General features: G+C 42.4%; 1 protein-coding gene across 4 annotated transcripts in view; it reads right to left on the reverse strand.

Moving 5' to 3' along the window:
• The window catches only part of EPHB1 (EPH receptor B1), a 387,492-nt gene that overhangs the window by 254,537 nt on the left and 107,551 nt on the right, over window positions 1-25,404 (reverse strand). For all 4 annotated transcript variants that reach the window (XM_048506774.1, XM_048506776.1, XM_048506775.1 and 1 more), the window contains exon 2: window positions 15,693-15,757. In XM_048506774.1, the coding sequence (XP_048362731.1) occupies window positions 15,693-15,757 (65 nt within the window). The remainder of the gene's footprint in view (window positions 1-15,692; window positions 15,758-25,404) is intronic.

Raw genomic sequence — 25,404 nt, forward strand, 5'->3', positions numbered from 1 at the left:
ATTGTGAACAGCGTGGTGGAAGGGTGGAACGCACCTCCTGCCTGGCCATTTGCGCAGGAGCAGCTCCAACCAAGATTTTGTAAAAGGATTGTTGGTCTAACGGTTTTTCAAAATCCAAGGTTAAGGGAAATAAAATGGGACAGACGCATTTTGGGGATGGGACCTGTGCGAAGTCCCGCCCTCCCAAAATGGTTTGTATTGCATCCTGCACCATTATATTTGCCACCAATTATAAAAGCAGAAGAAAAGACTACTATTAATTCCTACATATACCTTTCCAGTCCTGAACATTTTCCCTTCATCTGTGATTTTGTGCTTGCCTGGGGGTAGATAAATGTTAATAATTATCCAAAGAAAATGCTGCTAATAAATAACAACTACTGAAGCGAAATGCCTATGGGAAGAAAGTCTCATGATACATAATTTTAGCGTTGTGGAAGCCAACAGGGCAATGCCCCTTTCTCCAGAGAGGCTCCTTTTTCTAAGACATAAACTTTATAACCATTCAGAAAGACAATATCTGTGCTCATGTTTCTTGAATCAAGATTATATCAAATTTGGACATATGACCGAGGAGAGAGACATCCCTAGGGATGTCATGCCATCCCACAACATACCAAGACAGTAGGGATATTCCATGCTGGTCTACCCCATGTCAGTTGCAATCAGGGACTGTTCCACAAGCAGCAACTTGTAGTGCTTGCAATGGTCCAACAGGAATGTCCTCCATACTCTTACAGATGCATACCTCCACAACACTATTGGTTCATACCATATCAGATCCACTTGTCTTTTTATGAAGAGATATAATATGCAACCCAAAATAAGGAAGGGAAGCAAAGATATTGTTTACAAGGCAGATAGGTGCAGTGGGGAATTTCATCCAGTATACAAATGGCCAAGGATTCTTTCTGACCCTACATCTCCCCCCAGAACGGCGACTGAACACCAGAAATTTAGCAGTTAAGGTTATCAGGAAGATTTTACCTGTTCAATTTGTAGATGTCTGGCCACCTTACAGAACAAAAGAAAGGCAAATAAAAATGTTGGAAATCGTAGTTAACGGTGAAGAGTTGGGAGGAGACTTCATCAAGCACAAGCTGAAGGGGGAAAGGTCAGATGAAGGGAGAAATGATACTGGTAACAACAGTCAGCCTGCTCTTATAGGTGGCAGCTTCTGGGGGCAGGGCAGGGAATTGATTGTCTAAAAAAACAAATTAGGATGGGGGGGGGATGATGGGTTTAGGAGAGTGTAACATGGCAAGCACTTTTGCTTTGAAAAGGAGATGACAAGGCTGAAGAAAGAAAAAAAGGAGAAAGATAAAACAAAAGTTGGAAAGGTAGGCAGAAGGAATAAACCTGGATTAAGGACAAGGTTATTTTCGTATTATCTCTTGGATTTTGAAATGATGGAAGAACTGATTCTTCAGTACAAATTCATAGTTCAGTTGCAGATGTGCAATTTGCATCCCTCCCAAGAAACCAGTATGGTGCAAAGCACCGTACACACAACCAGCTCACACAATCTGGAATCCAGGTGAGCACAACACCAACAGCAGAGTGATGTAACAGGAACAGCAGCTGCGCTGTATTTGCTTGTACCACATGTTCTTCTTCTAAACTGTCACAGTCTGCCAGAAGGCACTGCTTCCCTTGACTGTGTCAGAACAGCCACAGATGGAGACACAACCTCGGGCTCCCTAGGAGAGTGGAAAACCACGCTGCGCAAAGGAAAGTGTTTCCCTGGTGCAGAGCATTTTTGTTTCCAAAGAAGCAATCTGTCCAACCCTATGGATTTCAGCAGTCCCTTTCTGGAAGGCCTGTAAATGTTTTCCCTGCCCCAATGCACCAGCTCCTACCTGTGGCAAAATCCCAGAGCCATTCCGACATCTGCCTCTGCTGTTGACACTGCAACAGTGACAAATTCATTGTTCCGACAAGATCCCTTTAAATAATTCACAGGGAGCTGGGGATTAAGACAGTCTCTGTTGAGATTTCTCAGCCTCTGTTGAGATTTAAAACACTTCCAGCTGGGAGATTTAAAAAGACTATAATGGACAGTTCCACCTCCTGGCTCCCCTCCCCCTCACTATCCCAGAAGCCAATTCAACAACAATAACACACACACACACACACACACACACACACACACACACACACACACACACAAATCTGAAGGAAAAGAAGAATTGAGGGAAAGCTTGGCTGGTAACCATGGCAATATCAGCCATACTATTCAGCTGTCAGTATTCCAACAGTTCATACATGTCATTATCTAAGCCGTCAAATAAATGCTGTCTATCATCCCTGTCCTTCAGAGCACAAACAGGATGGGGCGGGGGAAGGGGAGACAACTAGAGCGTGTCTCCATAATAGCAGTGCTTTAAAAAACATCTTGCCACCCAAACAAATACACTATTATTTATCTATATTTACCCATGTATTCCAGAAATGGTAGGAAGTTTGCTACAATGTGTACTTTTCATGTTGGGTGTTTGCTTCCTACTTAGCCATGGATAACAATTCAGACAAATTAGCAATGTTAGTCAATAGGAAAGATAACCATGGAGTATCCAAACTTGAGTATGTGACAAATCTCTTCTGACAAATCTCTTTTGAAATGTTTCAGTTGGCTGCGAGGCAGAACATGAATGCATAAATGCCCTAAATTTTCTAATTATCCTATTTCTATCAGATATATTTTCATAAGCTGAATATGTGAATTATTTTCGAATAGTATTATAGAAAGCAAAGGACGTAATACGCAAAAAGCTCCGATATACAACATAAATTTAATTTAAAAACTGGAAATAGATCTCCATTCAAAATAGATCTCCATTCATTATGGCTGCATTCCTATACACACTTGTCTGAGAGTTATTCCCACTGAATACAGTGAAACTTTCTTCAGCGTAAATATGAATAAGAATGAACTACATAGTGGTTTTAACATGAGACCACGAAAAAGGCTTTTAAATGTCAGGCTTTACTGAAGTAAAAGAACCAAGAACCACGTAGTTCTGTTCCTGGTTAGAATTGCATTCTGCCCAAGCTATTTGAAGCCCTGATAATAAGAAAAGGCAGGTACAACAGAAGTCTATTTTTCCTTCACCAGGTTTAAAAGTGGTCCATGGAGGCCTCTGTGATCAGGAAGACGGTATGGAGGAAGTTAAACTCTCTTCCCCAGGGCTGCAGCCACAATCCACATAAAGTCCCTCACTTCTCTTGGAGTTTCACTCATAGAACTCCAGCATCACAGGTAGTTTGACCTGCAGCCTCTTTTTTAAAAAGTGGGTGACCATTCACGCTAGTCATTTGACAAATGGTCCCTTAGTGTCACACTCTGCGCTGTGTCCCAAATTGCCTTTGTTCCTTTCAAGGCCATTTGGTTATTCTTTATTAGGAAGATGGAGACAGGACTGTAATTTTGAAAAACCAAGTTTTCTGCATCTTTTGACATCCCACTGTCACCAACCTGTCCTGTCTTAAAGCCTATTTTGGAGCTTTCCATGCCTACAGTGTAAGAAATCGTATTGACTGATTAATGGCTTTTTACCAGTTTTCTTTCTTGTTATGAACACACCAGATTTGGTTTAGTTATTTAGGTAGCTTTACTGGTGCCATTACTGTCCAATTAGATTCCTCCTGCAGTCCAGGCCATTTTACAATCATTAATGTCATGTAGGGAAAGGATGACCTTCTTATCCAGATAATTAATAACTACTTCTGACAAGATGACCCCATAGGATGCATGTCCCTCCTGACTTCAACCCATTCCCACCCCAGGCAAAGATGATCAAATAATGAACATGAAGAATCTGTGGTATGTGTAATAACAGAAAATATTTTCAAAAATGTTTCTCTGCAGTTTGTACTTTAAACCCACGCACAATTTTAGCTTCCTATTCACATACGGATTCAGTTGAGTGAATAGATTTGCGGAGCCAGAAATTAGATACTCCCATCAAGCCTTCTACTCAGCATGGCCAATTGGCCATGCTGGTAGGGGCTGATGGGAATTGTAGTTCCTGAACATCTGGAGAGCCGCAGGTTCCCTACCCCTGAGCTAGAAGGATTAAATCCAGTTTAAAAGGATAATTTGAGGTCATTTTGGATTGGATAAATTCACCACATACTACATAACTGTATTATGGTGCTTCTTACATTCATGCTCACTTTCTCATAGATAGATAGATAGATAGATAGATAGATAGATAGATAGATAGATAGATAGATAGATAGATAGATAGATAGATAGATAGATAGATAGATAGATAGATAGATAGATAGATAGATAGATAGATAGATAGATAGATAGATAGATAGATAGATAGATAGATAGATAGATAGATAGATAGATAGATAGATAGATAGATAGATAGATAGATAGATAGATAGATAGATAGATAGATAGATAGATATCGATCGATCGATCGATCGATCGATCGATCGATCGATCGATCCTACATGTGATCTATCACATCCTACATGTGAGCTCCCAAAGGCACCTGGTGGGCCACTGCGAGTTACAGAGAGCTGGACTAGATGGACTTTGGTCTGATCCAGCTGGCTTGTTCTTATGTTCTTATGTTCTTATGTTCTTATGTTCTTATAGATAGATAGATAGATAGATAGATAGATAGATAGATAGATAGATAGATAGATAGATAGATAGATAGATAGATAGAGAGAGAGAGAGAGAGAGAGAGAGAGAGAGAGAGAGAGAGAGAGAGAGAGAGAGAGACAGTAAAAATTACTTTATTTCATTGTGATAATTGCTAGGAAATTAGGGACTCAACAGCTTGCCTACTCTAAATCTCGATATCTTGAACTCCTGATTCCTCTTTATACCAGTAATTGTACCATGGCAATGTGAGGAAGATGTGATATAACACATTAACTCATAAGAATGACAATGTAGGCTTAATGTCAAAGCACCAGCCTCTGTGGAAACAGCATTATGTGCTCAGGACATAGTTTCACACTATTCATGACTTGACAATAATGCCTATTACCACATATGGTCAGCCAGAGACATGCGAAAAAGGATCTGCTACCCACAAAATGGCATTAGAAACCCAATGTGGAGAAACAATTCCTCCTCCACTGCCACTCTGCTCTTAACTGTAGAACTGTTGCCTTAAGTTTTAATACTGGCAAGGATATGAGCTAATAAACCTAAAAGTGTTACCCTTACACACTTCCTAGGGTGAAACAACCTCTAAACACCAACTCAACACAGTGACCCACATGCCAACAATAATTATATCTGACAGGGTGTTAAAGTTCTGTCAGAGAAATATATTAAGAGTCCAAGTAGCATAAAATCAAAATAAGGTTTCAGGGAACAGCCATGACGACATGATAGAACACCTTTTTGGCATGAAGAAGGTTCCAGGTTCAATCCCTGGCATCTCCACTTAAAAGATCAAGTAGGAGATGATGCGAAAGACCTCTGGGTGGGACTCTGGAGAGCCACTGCCAGTCAGAGTAGGCAATACTGGCTATGGTTGATTGACAAACTAACTTGGTATAAGGCAGCTCCATGTGTTTAAGGTTTATTAAAGAGGAATCACATAATGCATCAAAAAGAGGAATTAGTTGATCAAGACTACCAAGAGTATAGGCAAGTTATCCCACTCAGATGCAACAGCAGGGAGAAGGGAGAGGTATACCAATCCTCCTGCAATGTAATGAAAAACCCAGCACTATTGGTGAAGATCAAGTTGGCTAGACAGTGCTAATTATTTGGCTGTTTGAGGTTTTCTGGGCCGTGTGGCTGTGGTCTGGTAGTTTTTACTTCTAACATCACACCCACATTTATGCCTGGCATCTCCGTAGCTGTGTCATGGAGAGAAACAAAAAGGTATTTTCGTGACATACCTCTGAAAACCAAAAATAGCCAGTTGATTCTGGCCATGAAAGCCTTCAACAATACAGTGCTAATTACTGTTTGCACAATTTGGAGAAGGACTCTGTCCCCTGTTAAAGGGAAAGTAGTAAAGATTCTCCTCTTTCTGGGGCTGGGAACAAAGAGGTTAGAAGCAGGGACGAGGCTGTCTAAGCTGTATGAAAGGGAGAGGAGTTCTTGGACTCAAATTGGACATAACTACTTCTAAATAATGGGCATGGTTTAGGAGTAAAGTAAGAAACATGCTAAGGCAAAAAGCACAGTGAGGTAATTACTGGGAATTCCCAATTGTGTCCTTAGTTTCTCTGAGCACCACTCTGTGTAAAGAATTGCCTGAGGTGGTCTTCTCTAGGATTTGTCTGGAACTACCTATACAGTTCTAGCAAGTGCAAATGAATTGCATGTAGTCTCCTCTCCAATCCCTGGTTGGGTTCTTTGCCGGCCAGAGTTGCTATGAATCTCCTTGATCCAGTTCAGAGTCCACTGAAGTAGCAATATACCTCAACATCAGAACTACGGGATTGGGGCAACATCCCCAACGGCACTAGTCAAATATGACTGCCTTCAGAAAAGACAGAATGGGGACAGGGCAACAGCACTGGAATAAAGTACTGGGGGGGGGGGGGAACAGTCATTTCCTCCCTTCCTTTCTCACACTTACCTACTCAGCACCCACAAGGACAGACTGCATAAGCCACTGCTGCTGAATCCTTTTTACTGACCAATCCAGAGGGCTTAGTGTGGCAGCAGGCACCTTCTACAGGATGCAAATGAGAAAGACGGAGATGGCAGAGATGACGTACCCAGAACTGGCAAAGACTTGGAAAGGCTAGGAAGAGAGGTGGTGATGAGAAAGGCCACAGAAGGAGAAAGAAGCAGCATGGCATAAGCCTCTGTAGATCCTAGTGCTGACTGCTAGTTGTGAGGTTGGTAACATGCATGTATCCAAGGCAAGTCTGGAGAAAGGAAAGAAAGTGCTCCTTTTCACTTCTGTTTTTTGGAGCTGCTTCTCATTATTTTCTCTTTTTTGCTACCTGTCTCCTCTCCTCATAATATCCATCTGCCTTCCTATCTTTCCTATCTCAGTCTTTCTTTTTTTCCTCCACTGCCTCTGACTGTGTATTATGCCATATGTTTGCTGCTAGATACCATATTTCTTTATCCACCTGCTCTATTTTTTGTCTGCATTCACATACCTCGTTGCTGTCCAGCTGACTACATATTTCCCTTTCTCTCTAAGACAGCAACAACAAAAAAAGTCTGTTTCATGTCACTTATAGTATTTTCCCCCAGAACAATAAAACACTAGAGTGGACCAGGAATTTATGATAGTTGACCAGAGCAATGGCACATACACGGAAAGGAGTGTTCACTGAAACTGAATCTGAGTTTCTGCTGAACATCTTTTTAAAAGTGATGGAGGGAACAAATACAGTGGAGGTGAAACAAATGGAGGAGAGATGCTTAATCTGTCCCTTCCCTTCAGCTACATTTCAAAGCTGGCACTCCTGGGCATATGTTTTCTGCAGCTTGGAAAAAAACAGTGGGTAGAAGGGAGGCAGGAAGCAAGTATCAGGCAGGGAAAGCGTGGAGCACCTCTCACTACTAATGAAGACACTCTCCTCTACCCCATCTTCACTCCAAATAGATCTTGCCCACACTGCTTTTTAGATAGTCAGAGCCTCAGGTTTCCACTCCCAGTCCTCCCTGGTCCTTAATGCTGGTGGAACTGCACCTATCTCATCATATAAAGATAAGATACCACAATACAACTCTGGGAGTACTTCAGCTTTCAGGAGAATGTTTAGTAGCAACCAATCCCTCCCCAAATATACTGTTATTCCAACAGTATGGGATACTTCAGTCTAAATCCACCAAGTCAACGGATTTAAAGGGAGGTGATTCGGCTTAGCATAGCACTGTAAATTACAGCTACCATTGCTTATGCTGAAATGTTACCACCCAATGAGCCTTTGTTCAGGCTGTTGTGAGTTTCCAAGCTGTGTGGCCATGGTTGGGTAGTTTAGCTTCTTAAGAACTTTTGTTTTTTGTTCAGAAGGTCTGGACGTGGAGGCAGGGAGACAGAAATCTCTCAGGCAGCCCCATCCAAACAGAAAGGTGGGGGGTGGCACCACAATTGTGCCACCCTCCCAGAAAGCCTTCCCAGCAGTGGGGGAGGCTTGCAAAACTAACAGGCTCCCCACCACCAAGAAGCCTCTGTGGGGCTGAATGGACTTACGTAACCCAAAAGGATCACGTAAGACCTGATTTTCCACCACTGGCAAAAACTGGTGAATGGCTGGGACGTAGCTGGCTAATATTGGTTCTTCCCCTGGCCATGCACCCAGACTGTCTGCTGTGCCGGTGTTGGCAGGGGTGCTGGGATGCTGATGCAGTGTTCTTCACCACATCCCAGTGTCAAGGAAGGCATCCAGTGGCCACACGCTGGTGGTTTTACCCCTCTGCTGGGGTAAGTGGCCTGAGCAGGGCATTTCCACTGGTGGAAGCCCATGCCGTTTCTACTGGTGGATTCAAGCCCCCCCCCCCTTTCAGATTAGGTTCATAATTTTATATCTTAGAAGAAAAATAAAAAAAAACCTTAACCACCGTGTGCAGGTTTGCATGAACTTATTAAAACACTGTGTGGTTTAGTGACAAAGTTATACAAAATAGATTTATTTGAAGTTACTGCAGAACATTTACAATATCACATCATATACAAAACATCTCTCAAATACAAGGTTGGAAACTATAACACACTGACAATTCTATTTATATTTCTTTGACCCCTGGTAAGTTGCTCTTATATCAGTAGAGCACTGAGCTAATAATTCAACACCAATAAATATTTTAGATACATAACCATTAGCAACACTATTTTATATTTTAATATGTTTTACATTTGTGATCTTGAATACATCTATTCTGTACAGCTTTGTAATCTAATTTATATGTTCACTGTACATTTTTTCCTAGGATTCATTCACATGAAGCATAATTCATTATATAACCTATTGATTTGGGAAATTACTGCTGAATGAGTTTGTTTTTTTCCATATCAAACTAAGGAAAGAATCTCTGTTAACAGTGCAATAACCTTAGGCTTTCATTATTTTTATGTTTGTCTGCATGTAACAATATTTACAATGTATTTGCACTGAGCCCAATAGCACTGTCTTGTACTGGTGTGTATTACCATAATCCTTTTTATTTGGGTGGTTACTCTAAGTTTTCTAATAATTTGTCAATTAGAAAAGAGTTATTTACAGAAGGGCACTTCATAAATAGTGCACTTAGTACAGAAAGGCACTTCTTACAGAATGATAATGTTCTACGATCCCTCTCTGTGGCTACAGTTTTCTTGCTACACATGCATCTCTCTTCAAACAAAACATACAGAGAATAAAATTCATAAAATCATTTGGTGGTGCCAGAGTTTCCTTTAAAGCACTTGAAACTGAGTCATCTAGCTCAGCAGCATCTGAACTGGAAACAGCTCTCGGGTCAAGAAAAACCATTCTCAGCACATGTTAAATGAGATCCCTTAATCAGCCTCACCCAAACCCGGAGGCAGTGGGCCACAGCACCAAAGGAGCACTGCCCTGCTGTCTTCCAAAGGGCTTTTTGGTAGTGCAGGGAGGAGGGGAAAGTCCTGGACCTCCCCATCACCAACAAGATCCATAGGGATGAATGGACTTATTCTGCCAAAAGGCAGTTGTGAGCCCAAGGGCGTCACATGAACAACCATCAATCCCAGTAGATACCAGCCTTCCATCCTACCTCTGGGAATGCCTTAGCCCAGCCTCTCCTTGCTGGCATTCAAGTGGGATGCCAGCGCAGCCATGCTGCAGACTGAACTTCTGGGTAAGGTGGAGTGTGTGGGGTGGCCAGTTCACCCAGGGCAAACGTGCCAGCGCGACGGCATTCTGCTCCCACTAACCCTTCCCTACCCCCCACTTTGGATGGGACTCCTAGTCTAATGTAACTATTATGACGGAAAACACAGAATCCAGTATTCTTCTAATGGAGTTTTTCATTCAAATCTATTTGGATCTTCTATAGTAGTTTTTGTTTTCTTCCCATATATTTCACCACGAGAATAATGTTGACTCCTGCAGAGAAGTCACACCCAAAACAAATGCAAAACAACCAAATATTGGGGCATCAGCAATGAACCACAGCTTCCTAGGCATGTCTACATCATACAAAGAAAAAAACTCTTTGATACCAGGGAAGGGACTCCAAAGGAAGGGGAGAGATCTGGAAAGATGAAATTATTGTCAACTGTTTATTTCTTTTTGCATTAGAAGTTATCAGTCCTTTGATAAATCTCTGATCTCACCACTGCCCTACAGGACAATTTTGTCTGGCGCAGTGTCATTCACTTTCTATCTAGCCCTCTGTGACATGTTTAAACCAACCTATTAAGCCAGCAACCATCTTTATAACTGATCTTTTCCTCCTGCACCTGTCCCTGTCTTTGTTGATCACTTTTCCTGTCAGGGGAATGCGAGTCAGGGTATTTTATGCTCCCATTCTTCAAATACCTCTATTGTACAAAGAAGATGTTTTAAGTGCCTGAAGATGGTTTGTTCCTCATTACTTCATAGAAGTGACATTAATAGCCAGAAAAGAGCACTGCTGAGTGCAATTATGACTGATGTTCAGGTATGAAAGCTGCTCTGAGCCTGCTAATGTTTCCTAATTACAAACCGTTAGGTAGAAAGAGCAAGAAAAGCAAAGAGGAAAGAAGGGGTGCTGACTTGTGCACAAATAGTTCAAATAAGGGGTGGCAGCAGCTGGGGACGATTGAACTGATCTTCTGAGAGGCAGCAAACCCAGTTCCAAGGAATACAATTCTGTGAAACAGATACTGAAATACTGAACCAACTGAAAGCATGCATTTGATACTGATATAGTAAGAACTGATAGAGTGCCAAAGGCACATGGCAAACCACAGAAAGGATGAATCTTCTCCACATAGACAGTTATTTAATAAAACAAGCAGTTAGGGCAAATTTCCCAGAACAAAAGGCACAAGAAAAACAGCAGCATTTGATTTATAGGTAGACTGCCATAACAACCATATTAGAATGACACATAAGAATACTCCTAGGTATACAAGAACACCGTCTAAATTTCTTAGATGACATTGTCCAGACACCATCTGCAGTCTTCAGGAAGATTTCTGTCCAAAATCTGTCCCGTTGCAGTCCACCCTTCCCGAAACGTTCCCCCAAGCATGTTTTCTGCTCATGGTATCGACTGAGTGCCATTTTGCCTGGGGTTAATCAGGAGTGGAGTCCCAGAATGTCCCCATTTTCGGTACATGTACTGGTTGCTCGGAGCGCATAGCTAGGGAGATGTGCACTTTGGGCTGAATGTTAGGGGGCATATCACAGGGGTGGGAGTCTCTCATTTTCCACACAAATATGAAAAAGTGGATGGGAATGTGATGTGAAACAGCACCCAATTTTTTTTCCTGCCACTTGCCGTGTTGAGGCCTGCACCAGGTCCTATCCAGAACTGGAAAAGGGGGACATAAGAACATAAGAACAGGCCAGCTGGATCAGACCAGAGTCCATCTAGTCCAGCTCTCTGCTACTCGCAGTGGCCCACCAGGTGCCTTGGGGAGCTCACATGTAGGATGTGAAAGCAATGGCCTTCTGCGGCTGTTGCTCCCGATCACCTGGTCTGTTAAGGCATTTGCAATCTCAGATCAAGGAGGATCAAGATTGGTAGCCATAAATCGACTTCTCCTCCATCAATCTGTCCAAGCCCCTTTTAAAGCTATCCAGGTTAGTGGCCATCACCACCTCCTGTGGCAGCATATTCCAAACACCAATCACACGTTGCGTGAAGAAGTGTTTCCTTTATTAGTTCTTCCCAATTCTTCCCCCCAGCATTTTCTAACTGGATGCCCCCTTGGTTCTAGTAAGTATTGTGAGAAAGAGAGAAAAATTTCTCTCTGTCAACATTTTCTACCCCATGCATAATTTTGTAGACTTCAATCATATCCCCCCTCAGCCACCTCCTCTCCAAACTAAAGAGTCCCAAACGCTGCAGCCTCTCCTCATAGGGAAGGTGGCTCCAGTCCCTCAATCCCATCCTTAAGGTTGCCCCTTCTCTCTGCAATCTTCTTTTTCTATCTCCTCAATATCCTTTTTGAGATGCACGTGACCAGAACTGGACACAGTACTCCAAGTGCGGTCAGCATCTTCACTGTTTTCTTTATATAAGGGCATGACAATCTTTGCAGTTTTTTATTCTCAATTCCCTTTTCTAATGATCCCCAGCATAGAGTTTGCCTTTTTTACAGCTGCCATGCATTGAGCTGACATATCTGCATGGAACTATCAACTAAGACGCCTTAAATCCCTTTCCCCTGGTCTGTGACTGATAGCACTGACTCCTGTATGCGTGTATGTGAAGTTTTGGATTTTTGCCCCTATAGTGCATTTCTCACTCTTACATTTTGCTACATTGAACTGCATTTGCCATTTCCTGAGCTTCCACTCACCTAATTTATCAAGGTCCGCTTGAAGCTCTTTCAGAATCCTTTGTGGTTCTCACCCACCCTACATAATTTGGTATCATCTGCAAACTTGGCTTACATCACGCTTACCCACCTCTACTTCCAGGTCATTTATGAATAGGTTAAAGAGCACTGGTCCCAAACGGGATCCTTGGGGACAATCCAATTCTGACATCTCTCCATTGTGAGAACTTCCCATTTACACCCACTCTTTGTTTCCTGTTTCTCAACCAGTTTTTAATCCATAGGAGGACTTCCCCTCTTATTCCTTCATTGCTGAGTTTTCTCAACAGTCTCTGGTGAGGAACTTTCTCAAAAGCCTTTTGGAAATCCAAGTAGACAATGTCCACTCCGGGTTCAAATTCTCTTTCGTCCACATGCCTGTTTGGAGCACCCTCAAAGAACCTCTAGTAAGCTCTGTAAGACAGGATTTGTTCTCTGCAAAAGCCATGCTGACTCTTTCTCTCAGCAGGTCTTGCTTTCTCTTACATGTTTTATAATTCTTTTATCTTTAATTATAGATTCTACTAATTTACTACAGGAAATCAGAGATGTCGTAAACTGACTGGCCTGTAATTTCCTGGGTCCCCCCTAGATCCTTTCTTAAAGATTGGTGTGACATTGGCCATCTTCCAGTCTCTCAGGGATGGAGCCTGGATTTCAGGGATAAGTTGCATATTAAAGTGAGAAGATCAGCAATTTCATGCTTGAGCTCCTTTTTTTAAGAACTCTTTGGGTGAATGCAATCTTGGGGCCAGGGGATTTTGGTAACATTTAGTTTATCAATGGCTGCCGTAGAACTTCTTCCCCTTGTCTTGTTCACCACTTATCTTCGCTAGGTTCCTCGGATTCACCTCCTAAGAAGCTTTTGGTTCAGGTGCAGGAATGTTCCCTCACCCCTCTTCTTGGGTGAAGCACAGATGCAAAGAATTCATTCAGCTTCTCTGCAATCTCCCTGCCATCTTTTTAGCTAACACCTTCTTTGTTCCTTTGTCATCTGAATCCGGGCCTCACCGGGCTTCCCTTTGCTGGCTTTCCTATGCTTTTGATGTACTTTGAAGAACTGTTTGTTGCTGGTCTTGATAAGTTCAAGCAGCCATGCGTTCCTCATAACTCCTTTTTTTTGCCTCCCCTTTTACAGCCAACTTGCTTCTCTTTTGCCACCATTTGTGTTCCCTCTCATATTCTTCTTTCATCAGTCAAACTGGACTTCCATTTTCTAAAAGACATTTTCTTTTTTCTGGATAATTTCCTCAACCTCTCTTTGTTAACCATGGTGGCTTTCTTTTGGACTGGTGCTGCCTTTTTCTAACCTGTACAAGTGAACACATTCTCCCAGCTGAGCTTTTATTACTGTGTTTTTAAATAACCTCCAAGCATCCTGACAGTTTTGACTCCTCTTTGATTTTCCCTTTCAGCTTCCTCAAGACTCATCCCCCTCTATCTTTGAGAAATTCCCTTCTTGAAGGCGAATGTAACTACATTAGGTAGTTGCCACTTGTTCGCATAAGCTGAGATACTTGAATCTGGACCGCATTGTGGTGCCTGTTCCCTATTGGCTCAACAACACTGACTTCCTGCACCAGGTCCTGGGTCCCACATAGAATTAGATCTAGGATCACCTCTCCCCTGGTTGGTTCCACAACCATCTGCTCTAAGCCACAGTCATTTAGCATATCCAGGAATGCTCTCTCCTTACTATGACCTGAACATGCATTTTTCAAGTTTATATGGGGATAGTTAAAATCACCCATTACCACTACATTTTTGTTTTTGTTGGCCTCTCTAATTTCTTTTTCCATCTCAGAATCCTCTTGTGCACTTTGGTCAGGGGGACGATAATATATTCCTAATATTAAACTGTCCTTCACCCCTGGTATTGATATCCACAGTGATTCTGTAGGGGAACCAGCTCCCCTCGCATTGAGGGGGGGGCTTCATTTTCCAATACTCACTGTGGGTTGACCAAACAGAAGCTCAGCCTTTTTGTGGGGGTGGCAATGACCCAGCAATTCAAAAGGCAGGGTGAAGATGTTCATTCAAGCTGCCGTCTAAAAACAACAGCCAATCAGAATGCAGGACGTAGGGGATGTTTGCGCATGCGCAGATAAGCTTGTGGTGTAAATACAAAAGACCCAGGCTCATGCAAAATGAACTGGAGTATTTCCTCCTGGTCTTCATCGATTCCTTCACAGAAATGGGCAGCCAAGCAAAGGGAGAAACTGGAATAAAGTAAACCGGGATTGTAAGATTGACTGTAACCCAGTATAACTGTGTCGTGCAGAAATGGCCCAAGGCAGCATGGTTAATATACAGGCTGACTCATTGCTATGTAAAGTGATTAAAAGTATAAATCCAATCAGTGGCACGGATAACGAGTTCCTGTTCTCTCTCAAGTAATTGTTTACAAATACCAGTCCCTTCCCAGCTACGCTGTGTGTCATCAGAAAGTGGGCTCCATAGGGGCCATTGCCAACTGAGCACAAGTAGGCAAAACATCCACACAAAGCGGATGACTTTCCAAATCAGGGAAGATCACTGTGTTGGAGTTCACCAAAAACATCAATAACATTGCCCATTCTGCCTCCGCTGAGTCAAGGTGTAGGTTTGGAAAGGGGGTGGCACACCTGTTACAACAAAACACTATCAGTCCCAGAAAACACCACAAGCTCAGTTCTAAAGGCTGGCAAAGCAATGTGTAATTCAGATCTTTCCATATTAAGCTGCTTGGCATGGCCAGAGAACCTGTGACATGAATTACTCATTACTGACTGGGAGGTCATGGAAGAAGTGGATTTCTTTTCATTTTCAACTTTTTTCACTGAGAAACAAATGGCATTGACACTCCTGATGGCATGAGCCATGAATAGGGTTTCCATCTTATCTGTGATTTGGAATAATTCAATACTAACGTCAAGCTGTAGCTTTAAGAACAAATGTTTTAGGCCCCCAAGTCAAAAGCCTGCTTTTTTTAAAAAAATCATAATTCACTGAAAAAAATCACTACCCATTAAAGCAGTACTGTTGTTTATGTTTGCATAAAATGACATATGTCAGTTTTGCTTTTGTTTGAGCTGACATCTAAAATGGGAAATTAGTAATTTTGTTAATAAAGGGAAGACAGATTTCATAATCACACATACAATTTTTTAGCCATTTGTATGGAATTGCAAATAACAGCTATCCTATTCCCACCTCTAATCAACTAACATACACAGATGTTTCAAGCAGTTGTCATCCACTTACCCCTGAAGGTGGATTTGCTGTCCAACCTAGTTCAGCTGTGGCTGTCCGAGTGTCCATTAGGGTTTCTGGAGGTAAATTGGGGGAAAAAGTTATTAACCAATTGAGAACTGGAACCAAATGGCTAACATACTACAAAGATGTCCTTGAGGTACCACGTGTCCATCAATACAAATTGATGGAAGTTACGGGTTTTCCGGGTTGTACAGCCATGTCCCAGTAGTATTTTCTCCTGAAGTTTTGCTTGCATCTGTGGCTGGTATCTTCAGAGGATCAGAACACAGCCACAGAACCCAGAAAACCCACAACATCCTAGTGATTCTGAACATGAAAGCCTTTGACAATACATCAATACAAATTCTAGCTACAGGAGGTCAGTACAAGTTTAAGTTCTTCCTGTCGCTTAGAAATTGAACCATATACTTTTCAATACATACATTTCATTTCAATCAGGATTTCTGTATACCTCAGAACCAACCTATCCTCCAGACACTAACCAAGGATTATCAGACTCTGTCATAAAGCTGCCATTACCTTCAAATAAGGGGTGTACAAATATGTCAAAAATGATAACATTTTATAAAGCAATATGGTTAAGGATGCCATAGTTCCCATCAAAGAGTTTCCTGATGGCATTTGTTTCTTTGAGAAGTCCTCTCTTCCTAGCTTTCCTGTACCTCTCTGAAGTATGACCGCTTTACAAGATCCCAGGAAACATCACCTTAGTGTCTGAAGCAAACATGCATTCAGTAATTTCTGTTACACCCTGAGCCCACATAAGGGAAAGGACAACATAAAAATGCAATCAATCTATCCAGCTGCCTCCATTGTAGGAGGATGTTTGTGATATAATTTCCCATAATTTTGTGACTGACTCTATGGCAGTTGTTTTTAAATAGGTTGTCCTTCTAATGGCAGCCATTAAATGGTGGCACCTACTTCCCATCAATAAAAGTTCAAAAGAGCCTAATAGGTCAACAAAATTGGGGATCCCTCTTACAAAATCAAATTATAAAGAATGGAGGCTGGAGATTCACTGTATTTTAAGAAAATGGCAGTAGTTTTTTTTCCAGAATACATATAGCATAGCAGAATACATTTAGGTTTTAAGGTATGTTGGGAGCTCACTGGCTCTTCACCTTGCAAGGAAAACTGTACACAAGGTCACCATGGGACCAGATAAAGTTGATTTGTTCAGTAAAACCCTCCCATGGGAAAATTAAATCATGAACAACCCTGATATCTTGTGGACACATGACCAATAATTCCACCTATTTCAGAACTGGCTGCCAGTTTCCGTTATGCTTTCTCCACACAGTCTCAAATATAAGGGGAGACTACACAGTAAAATAAATAGCTAGTTCACATCTATGAATGGATCCTAAGTATAGGAATTTAGTAAAGTCCTTCACAGAAGATCTGTGTCAAAGCAGCAAGTGAGGCATCAAACATGCATTTGTTACATGGTGTATGAAACTGACGAATGTAGAATTAGGATGCATACAACATATTGTTATGCAAATATATGGCCCCTGATCAGTTTAAAGTCTTGAACTACAGATTAAAAGTGTCAGGGACTGGGCCATTAGACATTTAAATAACTGTCCAATTTCCACCAGACAGGGAATGCAAAGTATAAAAGCATCCAGAGACCTTTTGAAACTAAGATCCAGGACAAGGATTCAGATCATCTTGTATCTCAAGTTGTATCTCTGTTGCTACACCTCTAGCATGTAAACACATATATGAAATACTTTTAAAAAGTGCTATGAATTCAAAGACAACAGAACAGTGGATAAAAAATTGCCAGCGACTACACCTCTGTTCACAAATGCAATGTTTTGTCTAGCAATGAAGAGGAGGAAGGTAGCCTGTGATTAGCTTGTCTCTGAATTAGTTGATAGCTACATGACCGAATCAGTCATATTCTTCTTCTATTGCCTAGATTGTCATGTTAGCCACACTAATTTGTTGCATAACCAATTAATCCACTCTGGATCCAAAATCACAAACATGACTATTAAACAATACTATTGGAAAGTGTTCTCTCATCTTTTTAAAAATAGTTTTTCCCCCTGAGAACAGGAAGGAGCCGTTAACATTTTTCTGCAGCTTTTTTTTAAAGTAACAACAAAAACACAGTCAGATGGGGGGACATTCCTCAGGTTATATTTACTTTTGTTCAACAGATTAATTTGGATTTCTGCTAAATTCTGCTACAATATGACTGTGAAAAGAAATTTGTCACTAATGCCTGGTCAAGCAGCTTCTTCCATGACTTAGTAGAATATTCATCTACAATTGATGCATTCTTCGAAGTGACTAGCTTTTACTTCAAGGTGAAACATCCCCTTCACTTCAAAGCATCTGTGGAAACATACACCCTGGGGCTCAAAGGACATGTACCTCTACTCCCTCACCACCCTATGGGTTGCCACCTGAAGAGCTTTAAAGTACAGACCACAGTGAAATAGAAAAGAAACTATGTGCATGGGTGAGAACTGCAAGCCAGTACTTAAGAGTATACTTTACTTGAGATGAACTGAAGTTACCTTTCACAGTTATTATGGTACTTCTGTGATTGGAAAAGGAACACATTGGTTTCAATACAGCAGAGGATCTCCAATATTAAAGGAGACAGAGTACAACTTTCTCGCAACCCAAAATGTCCCCAAGTAACATTCGGAGCGAAAGGGGAACAGAAAGTCTGCCATGGGAGGGGGGAATTACAGAAAATCACACACACACCCTTACATCTGCAGAAACTCTCTGCTGGATCCAACCCCAATATTTGATACTAGATAAGGAACCTGAGCTGCTTTTTTCCCTTCCTGCTAGGCTTCTATCTGGGGTTGCCAACTCTGGCTTGGGAAATTCCTGGAAATTTGGGGCCAGTTGCTCAGGAGGTTGGAGCTTGGAAAGAAGAGGGGATATGATGTCACACTATGCATTACATTTCTCCTATACTTTATGGTATACAATACAGTCTGCCCTCTGAAGAGCCAGCGTGGTGCAGTGGTTAAGAGCATGTGGACCCTAATCTGGAAAACCAGGTTTGACTCCCACTCCTCCACATGAGCAGTGGACTCTAATCTGGTGAACCAGATTTGTTTCCCCACCCCTCCCCATGAAGCCTGTTGGGTGACCTTAGGCTAGTCACAGTTCTCTCAGAACCTTCTCAGCCTTACCTCTCTCACAAGGTGTCTGTTGTAGAAAGAGGAAGGGAAGGAATTTGGACGCTCCTTTGAGTCTCCTTACAGGAGAGAAAGGCAGGGTATAAATCCAAACTCTTCTTCTTCTATTTCGTCCAGGAGAGCTAACCTCTAAAATCGGGAGTTCAGCTGTAATGAAAAATCCCCATGTGGAAGCAGCAGTGCTGTCCCCACTCAGCTTGCCTCCCACAGCAACCCAGGGATAAGGCTGAGAGACAGTGACTAGCCCAAGATTACCCTGTGTGGCGGACTGGGGATCTGAGCCCAGGTGTCACCGGCCCTAGTCACTACACCACACAGCTCACACCATATTTTTGAAGTTACTGTCATTAGCCATTTCATTCCAGATTTATCCTGGGGATTGTTAGACCAATCTATGATTTATCCCAGCTGGTGCCCTAATTCGGGTTGTCCTAAAGTTTCTCCAACATATTGTGGGAAACATTGTGCCTTGTCAGGTTGCTACGTAAAACAGTCGGCTAGTGTATCAAGCTGGGTTGCTTAAGCATAACCAGAAATTAGTGATCTTGCCTGCCCTGCTAATAGTGACTTTGCCAGGTTGCCTTTTCAAGTCAGCTCTTTTCACTAGAAGGTCCGCTTGCATGTGGGAGGAATCCAGCTTCACTTGGCAGTCAGGACCCTTCCCCACAAATACATCTAACCAAATCAGTGTGCCTACTCAATACAGTCACTTGGAAATCATCCCTGGATTTTATATATACACACACACAAATATCCAAACACAGCATCTGTGATTTCTATGCTAATGAATCTGTACATTTACTCATTCCCTTTTCTCTCCTTCCCTCTATCATGGAATTGACAGAGGCCAATTATAGGAAAGGGTTCCCCACTCCCTCTGGAAAGAAAGCTGTTTATTTCAAAAGGATTCTCTCTCCTCTATCTTTCCTTCCTAATAAGCAGTTTAGCATGCTTCTGACTGCTTCCCTGGAGAACTTTTTTTCTGGCTTCATACTGGCACAAGAATGTACTTTTGATAAATTTCAGCCAGCAAGATGCTTCCCAGTGGCGTAGATAACACGGGACGCGGGGGGGGGGGGTGTTGCGCCGGGCACATGCCTGGGGGGGGGGGGGGGAGCAAAAATGTATTTTGATATTTTTAGTGTTTTTAGGATAGTGGCACCAAAATATCAGGATATCATCTGGCAACACTTCTGATGATACCAGCCAAGTTTGGTAAAGTTTGGTTTGGGGGGTCCAAAGTTATGGACCCCCAAAGGGGGTGCCCCATCTCCCATTGTTTCCTATGGAAGCTAATAGTAGATGGGGCTACCCATTTGAGGGTCCATAACTTTGGACCCCCTGAACCAAACTTCACAAAACCTGGGAGGTATCATCAGAAGAGTCTCCTAAAGATACCCTGAAATTTTGATGCTGCTATCATAAAAACTGCATTCCCTGCAGGCCGAAAACTGAAAAAACACTAAAAATAAAAAAACACAAACGAACATGCGGGGGAGCAAAACTCCAGTTTTGCACTGGGCTCCACTTCCCCTAGCTACGCCTCTGGTGCTTCCTCTGCCAACAACTCTGTGCATACTCCAGTCTTTGGCAATACTGGGTGCTGTTTGAAACTACTGACTTGTACAGTCTGAAGGGGGGGGGGGGTTTGAAGAAAAAATATCCCCATTTAAAAATATGATTTTCTCATCATCCCCTACTCAAGGAGGGGGAGGTCAGTGTTGCCTTCCCCTGAACTCAGCTTCCTTATCTGTGCTGCAGTGCATGACTGTAATACACAGGGGGATTAGTGTTAGCAGACAGAGCTTGTCACACAGCTTTGCTCTAACATGACAAATGAGTGCTTGGTTCTATTACAGCACGGTTTTCTCCTTTTCTTCTTCCTTTTAGTCTGTTCATTCTCCTCAGTCCCACTCGATTATGATGGATAAAAGCTTCTGAAGACAGTGGATTAGAACTTGACCTCTGGTAAGCCTCTCCAAGGCAGGGGAGCATGTTACCTAGCCACAGGTCACACCTGTGGTCAATTAGAGCGCCCTTTGCTTCAGGGCTCCATAGAAAACATCTGCACAGCATTAGGCTATTTTCTGTCGTGATGACTGAACTCCATTGTGAATGAAGACATGCTCTCTCTCTCTCTCTCTCTCTCTCTCTCTCTCTCTCTCTCTCTCTCTTTCTCTCTCTTTCTTTAAGAGGCACCAAACAGGTTTACCAACTCTTTTACTATGTTTCTGAAAAAGCTGTCCCAAATGCAAAAATCAAGTTGGTAAAGCTTTTCTTGACATAAGAAAAATGGGAAGAACATCATCTGTTTAATAACAACTTGCTGATAAATTACAGGATCACGCAAGTTTTTTTAATTGACCAATCTAAGTTTATACAAACCACTTCCAGAGATGAACTTCTGAAAAGAGAAGTGTTGGGATCTAGGGTGTGGAGGCTCTAACCTCTGCTATTTCATCTTACATGTGTAGAGTCCAGCTATGAGATTGTTTTAAAATGGGATTCAGAGCAGACCTGCATTATATTTTTTAATCTGCGTCACCTTTACAGCATTTTTAGAACTGATCCACCTGTGTTGAAGCACATGGTTCTATATACCCTGCCACTCCATCACAAGGAGTACAAGAAAGCTTATGATCTAAAATAAAATAATGTCAAAGAAAAATTCATGTGAATTAAAACATAATCTAACAATTTGCTGGACAGTGACAGAAACAGTACGGCAGACAGGACTGTGTTATCACTTACCACAAACTTCAAGAAAATAGATTTGAACCAAATTTTTATTACAGTCATAAGCAGCATAAGCTAAATGAAACAATGGATAGAACATAAAGGATAAAACATATTAAAACAGTAAGCATAAGTACTAAAAGTGTTAAAAACGTAAAAAGAGGAAAGACATAAAAAGGCACTAGAGCTGTTAAGTAAAAAGGCTATAGCTATCAAGTCACTAAGCCTGCTGTGTTGCACAGACCATCCTACAATGTATTTTGAGTGTGTTACGGTTGTCCACACTGTAAGATATATCAGGATTGGTGTCCACAAACAATGTGGAGATATAAAATTGATCTTTATGACCTGAGAATCTATTCCTCAGTGGCAAAATAAAATTGGTTTTCATATAATATGTAAAAATAGGGGCCATAATTTCTAAATATGATATTTCATAACTCGGGTTCTACCACAAAAATGACCCATCCCCAGTAGCCATTTACCTACAGACGCCAACTGCCTAGAGAGAAAAAAACATTATGTCCCTTTAATACAGATTTAATAGGATGTTATTTACCTCCATAGCATGGAAAGTTTTAACTAACAATTTCCATACATTAAGACTCTATTAAAACAGGCCAGACATTCTTCTCCAACCTGCTGTCATCTAACTTTTGATGGTAGAGATACTTGGCTCAGGGCCTCAAATAATCAATGGGTAAGTGCATGCAGGAGAAGGCATAAGTTCAAACATAACTCTGGGGTCTCAGACTGTTAACAGCTTTTCAGGTAAAAATCAAAACTATAAATTGTGTCTGGAAACATAATGGAAGCCATTGCAGATCTTTAAGCACCAGCAATATAGCAGGTCCCAGCACGTCTGTAGCCGTGGGGGTCTGGCAGAGGCAGTGGCCCACCCGGAAATATGCAGTAACTCCCCAACCAGCAGCACAGGAACAGAACCTGGTGACCCAGTATGGTGGCCAATTGCTTTCCAAGGCTGAAGTATGGGCAAGGAAGAGCACAGGGGCAGGTATTTATTCATTTCTGCCTATTTATATCCCACCCGTCACCAAAGTCCCTGGTAGGCTAGCCATCCAGGGACAGCTTTAAGCCGATCACGCCAATTTTGCCCAATCAGGCTGTGCGCTTAGAGCAGCGCCACCAGAGACCTATTGAGAAGGCTTGGCAGCACCGCAAGGCGGACTGCAGCAGTCGGTGACAAAGGCAATCACAGTTGATACGATCCAAATGCATTTTTTCATGTCAATACAAGGTCCCAAAATCTTATGCACAAGAGGTGCAGGACTTCATTTCAGTGGCTTCATATGAACAAAAGAATATGCACTAAAGACCTGCAGTCTCCCCTGAGAGCAGCAGAATTAGCAGAAACAGAAGTTCTTCTTGGACCTAAGAGTTGCTAATGCCCATAACAATAATTGGATCATGGTTTTTATGTACAAAAATAATTTCAGAATACAAATTCTTCGTAAAAATGGAAGTGCTTCTTATCAACTCCACAAGTAGTTTTGATTCAGCTTCTATAAATTCTTTCTTTAGGGAAAAAAAACAGTCCGGGTGTATTAGGCTACATGGAGCTGTAACCATCCAAGAATGTGTCACTTTCTTCCATTCAGAACACTAATTTCCTGTAACAAACATCACCTCATTTGAAAGGCCATTTGAAAGGCCATGAATGGCGAACTATTGGCTGATCTGAATCTTGTGCTGTTCCAGGAAGGACACCAAGTTCAGCACAAACTAATGCACCACCTTGGCCATGTGTCCATCTGGACAACAAAGAAAGAGCTAGGACAATCAATCACTGGTAGTGGGGGGAGAACAGCAGAGGGAAAGGCGGTCAGGGGCCAGAGTAAAATTACTTTTCTCAGCTTGCTAATGAGGGGATTACAATGGATCACAGCCTGAGCATCATTAATCAGGCAAGAAGCTTCAGAACCATCTTTCCAATCCCTCTGTATGCCCTGCCGTTTCATTCCCAGTTGCTCTTTCATCTGCTATCTTGCATTCAGAGGTTTCATGCCCTTCTTCCCACCTTTTTTCTTCATCCCATTTTCCACCCCATCCATTCTCATATGTCCCTCCTAATAGCCTGTGCTCTAACCATTTAATCAGAATCCCTAACACTATTCACTGCTTTGCTGAGTTGACTTTGCTGAGCTGAGGATTCTTTTCCAAGATCCTTTTTCCTTTTATAGTAACAGTTAATTTACAACCCGAGGATACATGGAAAGGTATGGGGGGAGGGGAAGTGGTCCAGTATGTTGAAAGTAGTTCCAAGCAGCATGACTGGTACAGCCGTATGAAATGAACATGTTACAGGGAGCAGCAGTGGCGTAGTGGTTAAGAGCAGGTGTACTCTAACCTGGAGGAACCAGGTTTGATTCCCCACTCTGCCACTTGAGCTGTGGAGGCTTATCTGAGGAATTCAGATTAGCCTGTGCACTCCAACACACACTGGCTGGGTGCAGAGGCGTAGCTCCAAGGGGACTGGGGTGTGTGTGACGCACCAGGCGCGCCCCTGTGGAGGTGTGGTGGGGCGTTCCAGGGTGGGGCAGGGCGGAGGATGCACCAGAGCACCAGGAGCTTTCCCCCCTTGCTATGCCTCTGGCTGGTGACCTTGGGCTGGTCACAGTTCTTCTGAGCTCTCTCAGCCCCCACCTATCTCACAGGGTGTTTCTTGTGAGAGGGGAAGGGAAAGGAGTTTGAAAGCCCCTTTGAGTCTCCTAACAGGAGAGAAAGGGGGATATAAATCCAACTCTTCTACTACTACTTTTTATTTTTATTTAAAAAATTGTTATTTTTATTAAATTTAATACATTGTATATTTACATAGTCAGCCTTCATCCTGTCACTCTAAGCACCTTTATTAAGGAACGTATTGCCTTTTAAAAGCAGCATGTGAGCAGCACGACACTGATGATTGGGCTTCCCAGAGCACAGCAAAGCTTGCCTGGGAATCCACCAGGACATTTGCTAAGGAACTGACTGACTGCTTTAGACTCATGGGGGTGAGCCACATTTTATATCAAGAGGGGACAAGTTGGGAGCCTTGGAGGGTTCACGGGATGCTCAGCATTCTTCTGCCCCAAAGCAATTGCTGGGGAGATAAATTGTGCTACCATGTTTCCCCAAAAATAAGACCTATCATGATTTCGCCGGCTTTTTGGAGAAGGCTTAAAATATAAGCCCTACTCGAAAAATAAGCCCTACCGGTAGTTACAAATCAGGTTGATGTGATCTAGCAGGGTGCTCCCTGCCAGTGAGGATGCACTTGCATTACACATGACAGGGAAGCAACAGGGCTGCCAAGAGCCCGTCCTAATGAACTGTGAAGGTACTGTATACCCCCGAAAATAAGCCCTACCTCAAAAATAAGCCTTAGTGCATTTTTGGAGCAAAAATTAATACAAGACCCTGTCTTATTTTCAGGAAAACACAGTAGTGCAAACATGGTACATGGTTACCCCCCAGTCTGACTGGTTCAGTATGTAAGGGGGCGACTAACACCCTCACCCTCTGTTCATTCAGCCCTCAATTCTAGCACTATAGCATTGAGGGTTGCTTTGATGCTGAAAATGCAGCTGGCAGCCTGTCCCAGTCTGAGTAATTATAGGGAAGAGAGGGATGTTGAAGCCCCTCCTCCCCATACTGTATTGGAGTTTGAAGCTGGATGTGCAGCAAGCTAGTCCATAAAATTATTTCTTTTGAAGAGACTCATCCCAGATGCCTGCTTGCCTCTGAGCTGCTGTATAAGCATCAGACTCCTGCTACAAGGGGGG

Source organism: Sphaerodactylus townsendi, linkage group LG08 (genome assembly GCF_021028975.2).
Source record: "Sphaerodactylus townsendi isolate TG3544 linkage group LG08, MPM_Stown_v2.3, whole genome shotgun sequence".
Taxonomy (NCBI): Eukaryota; Metazoa; Chordata; class Lepidosauria; order Squamata; family Sphaerodactylidae; genus Sphaerodactylus; species Sphaerodactylus townsendi.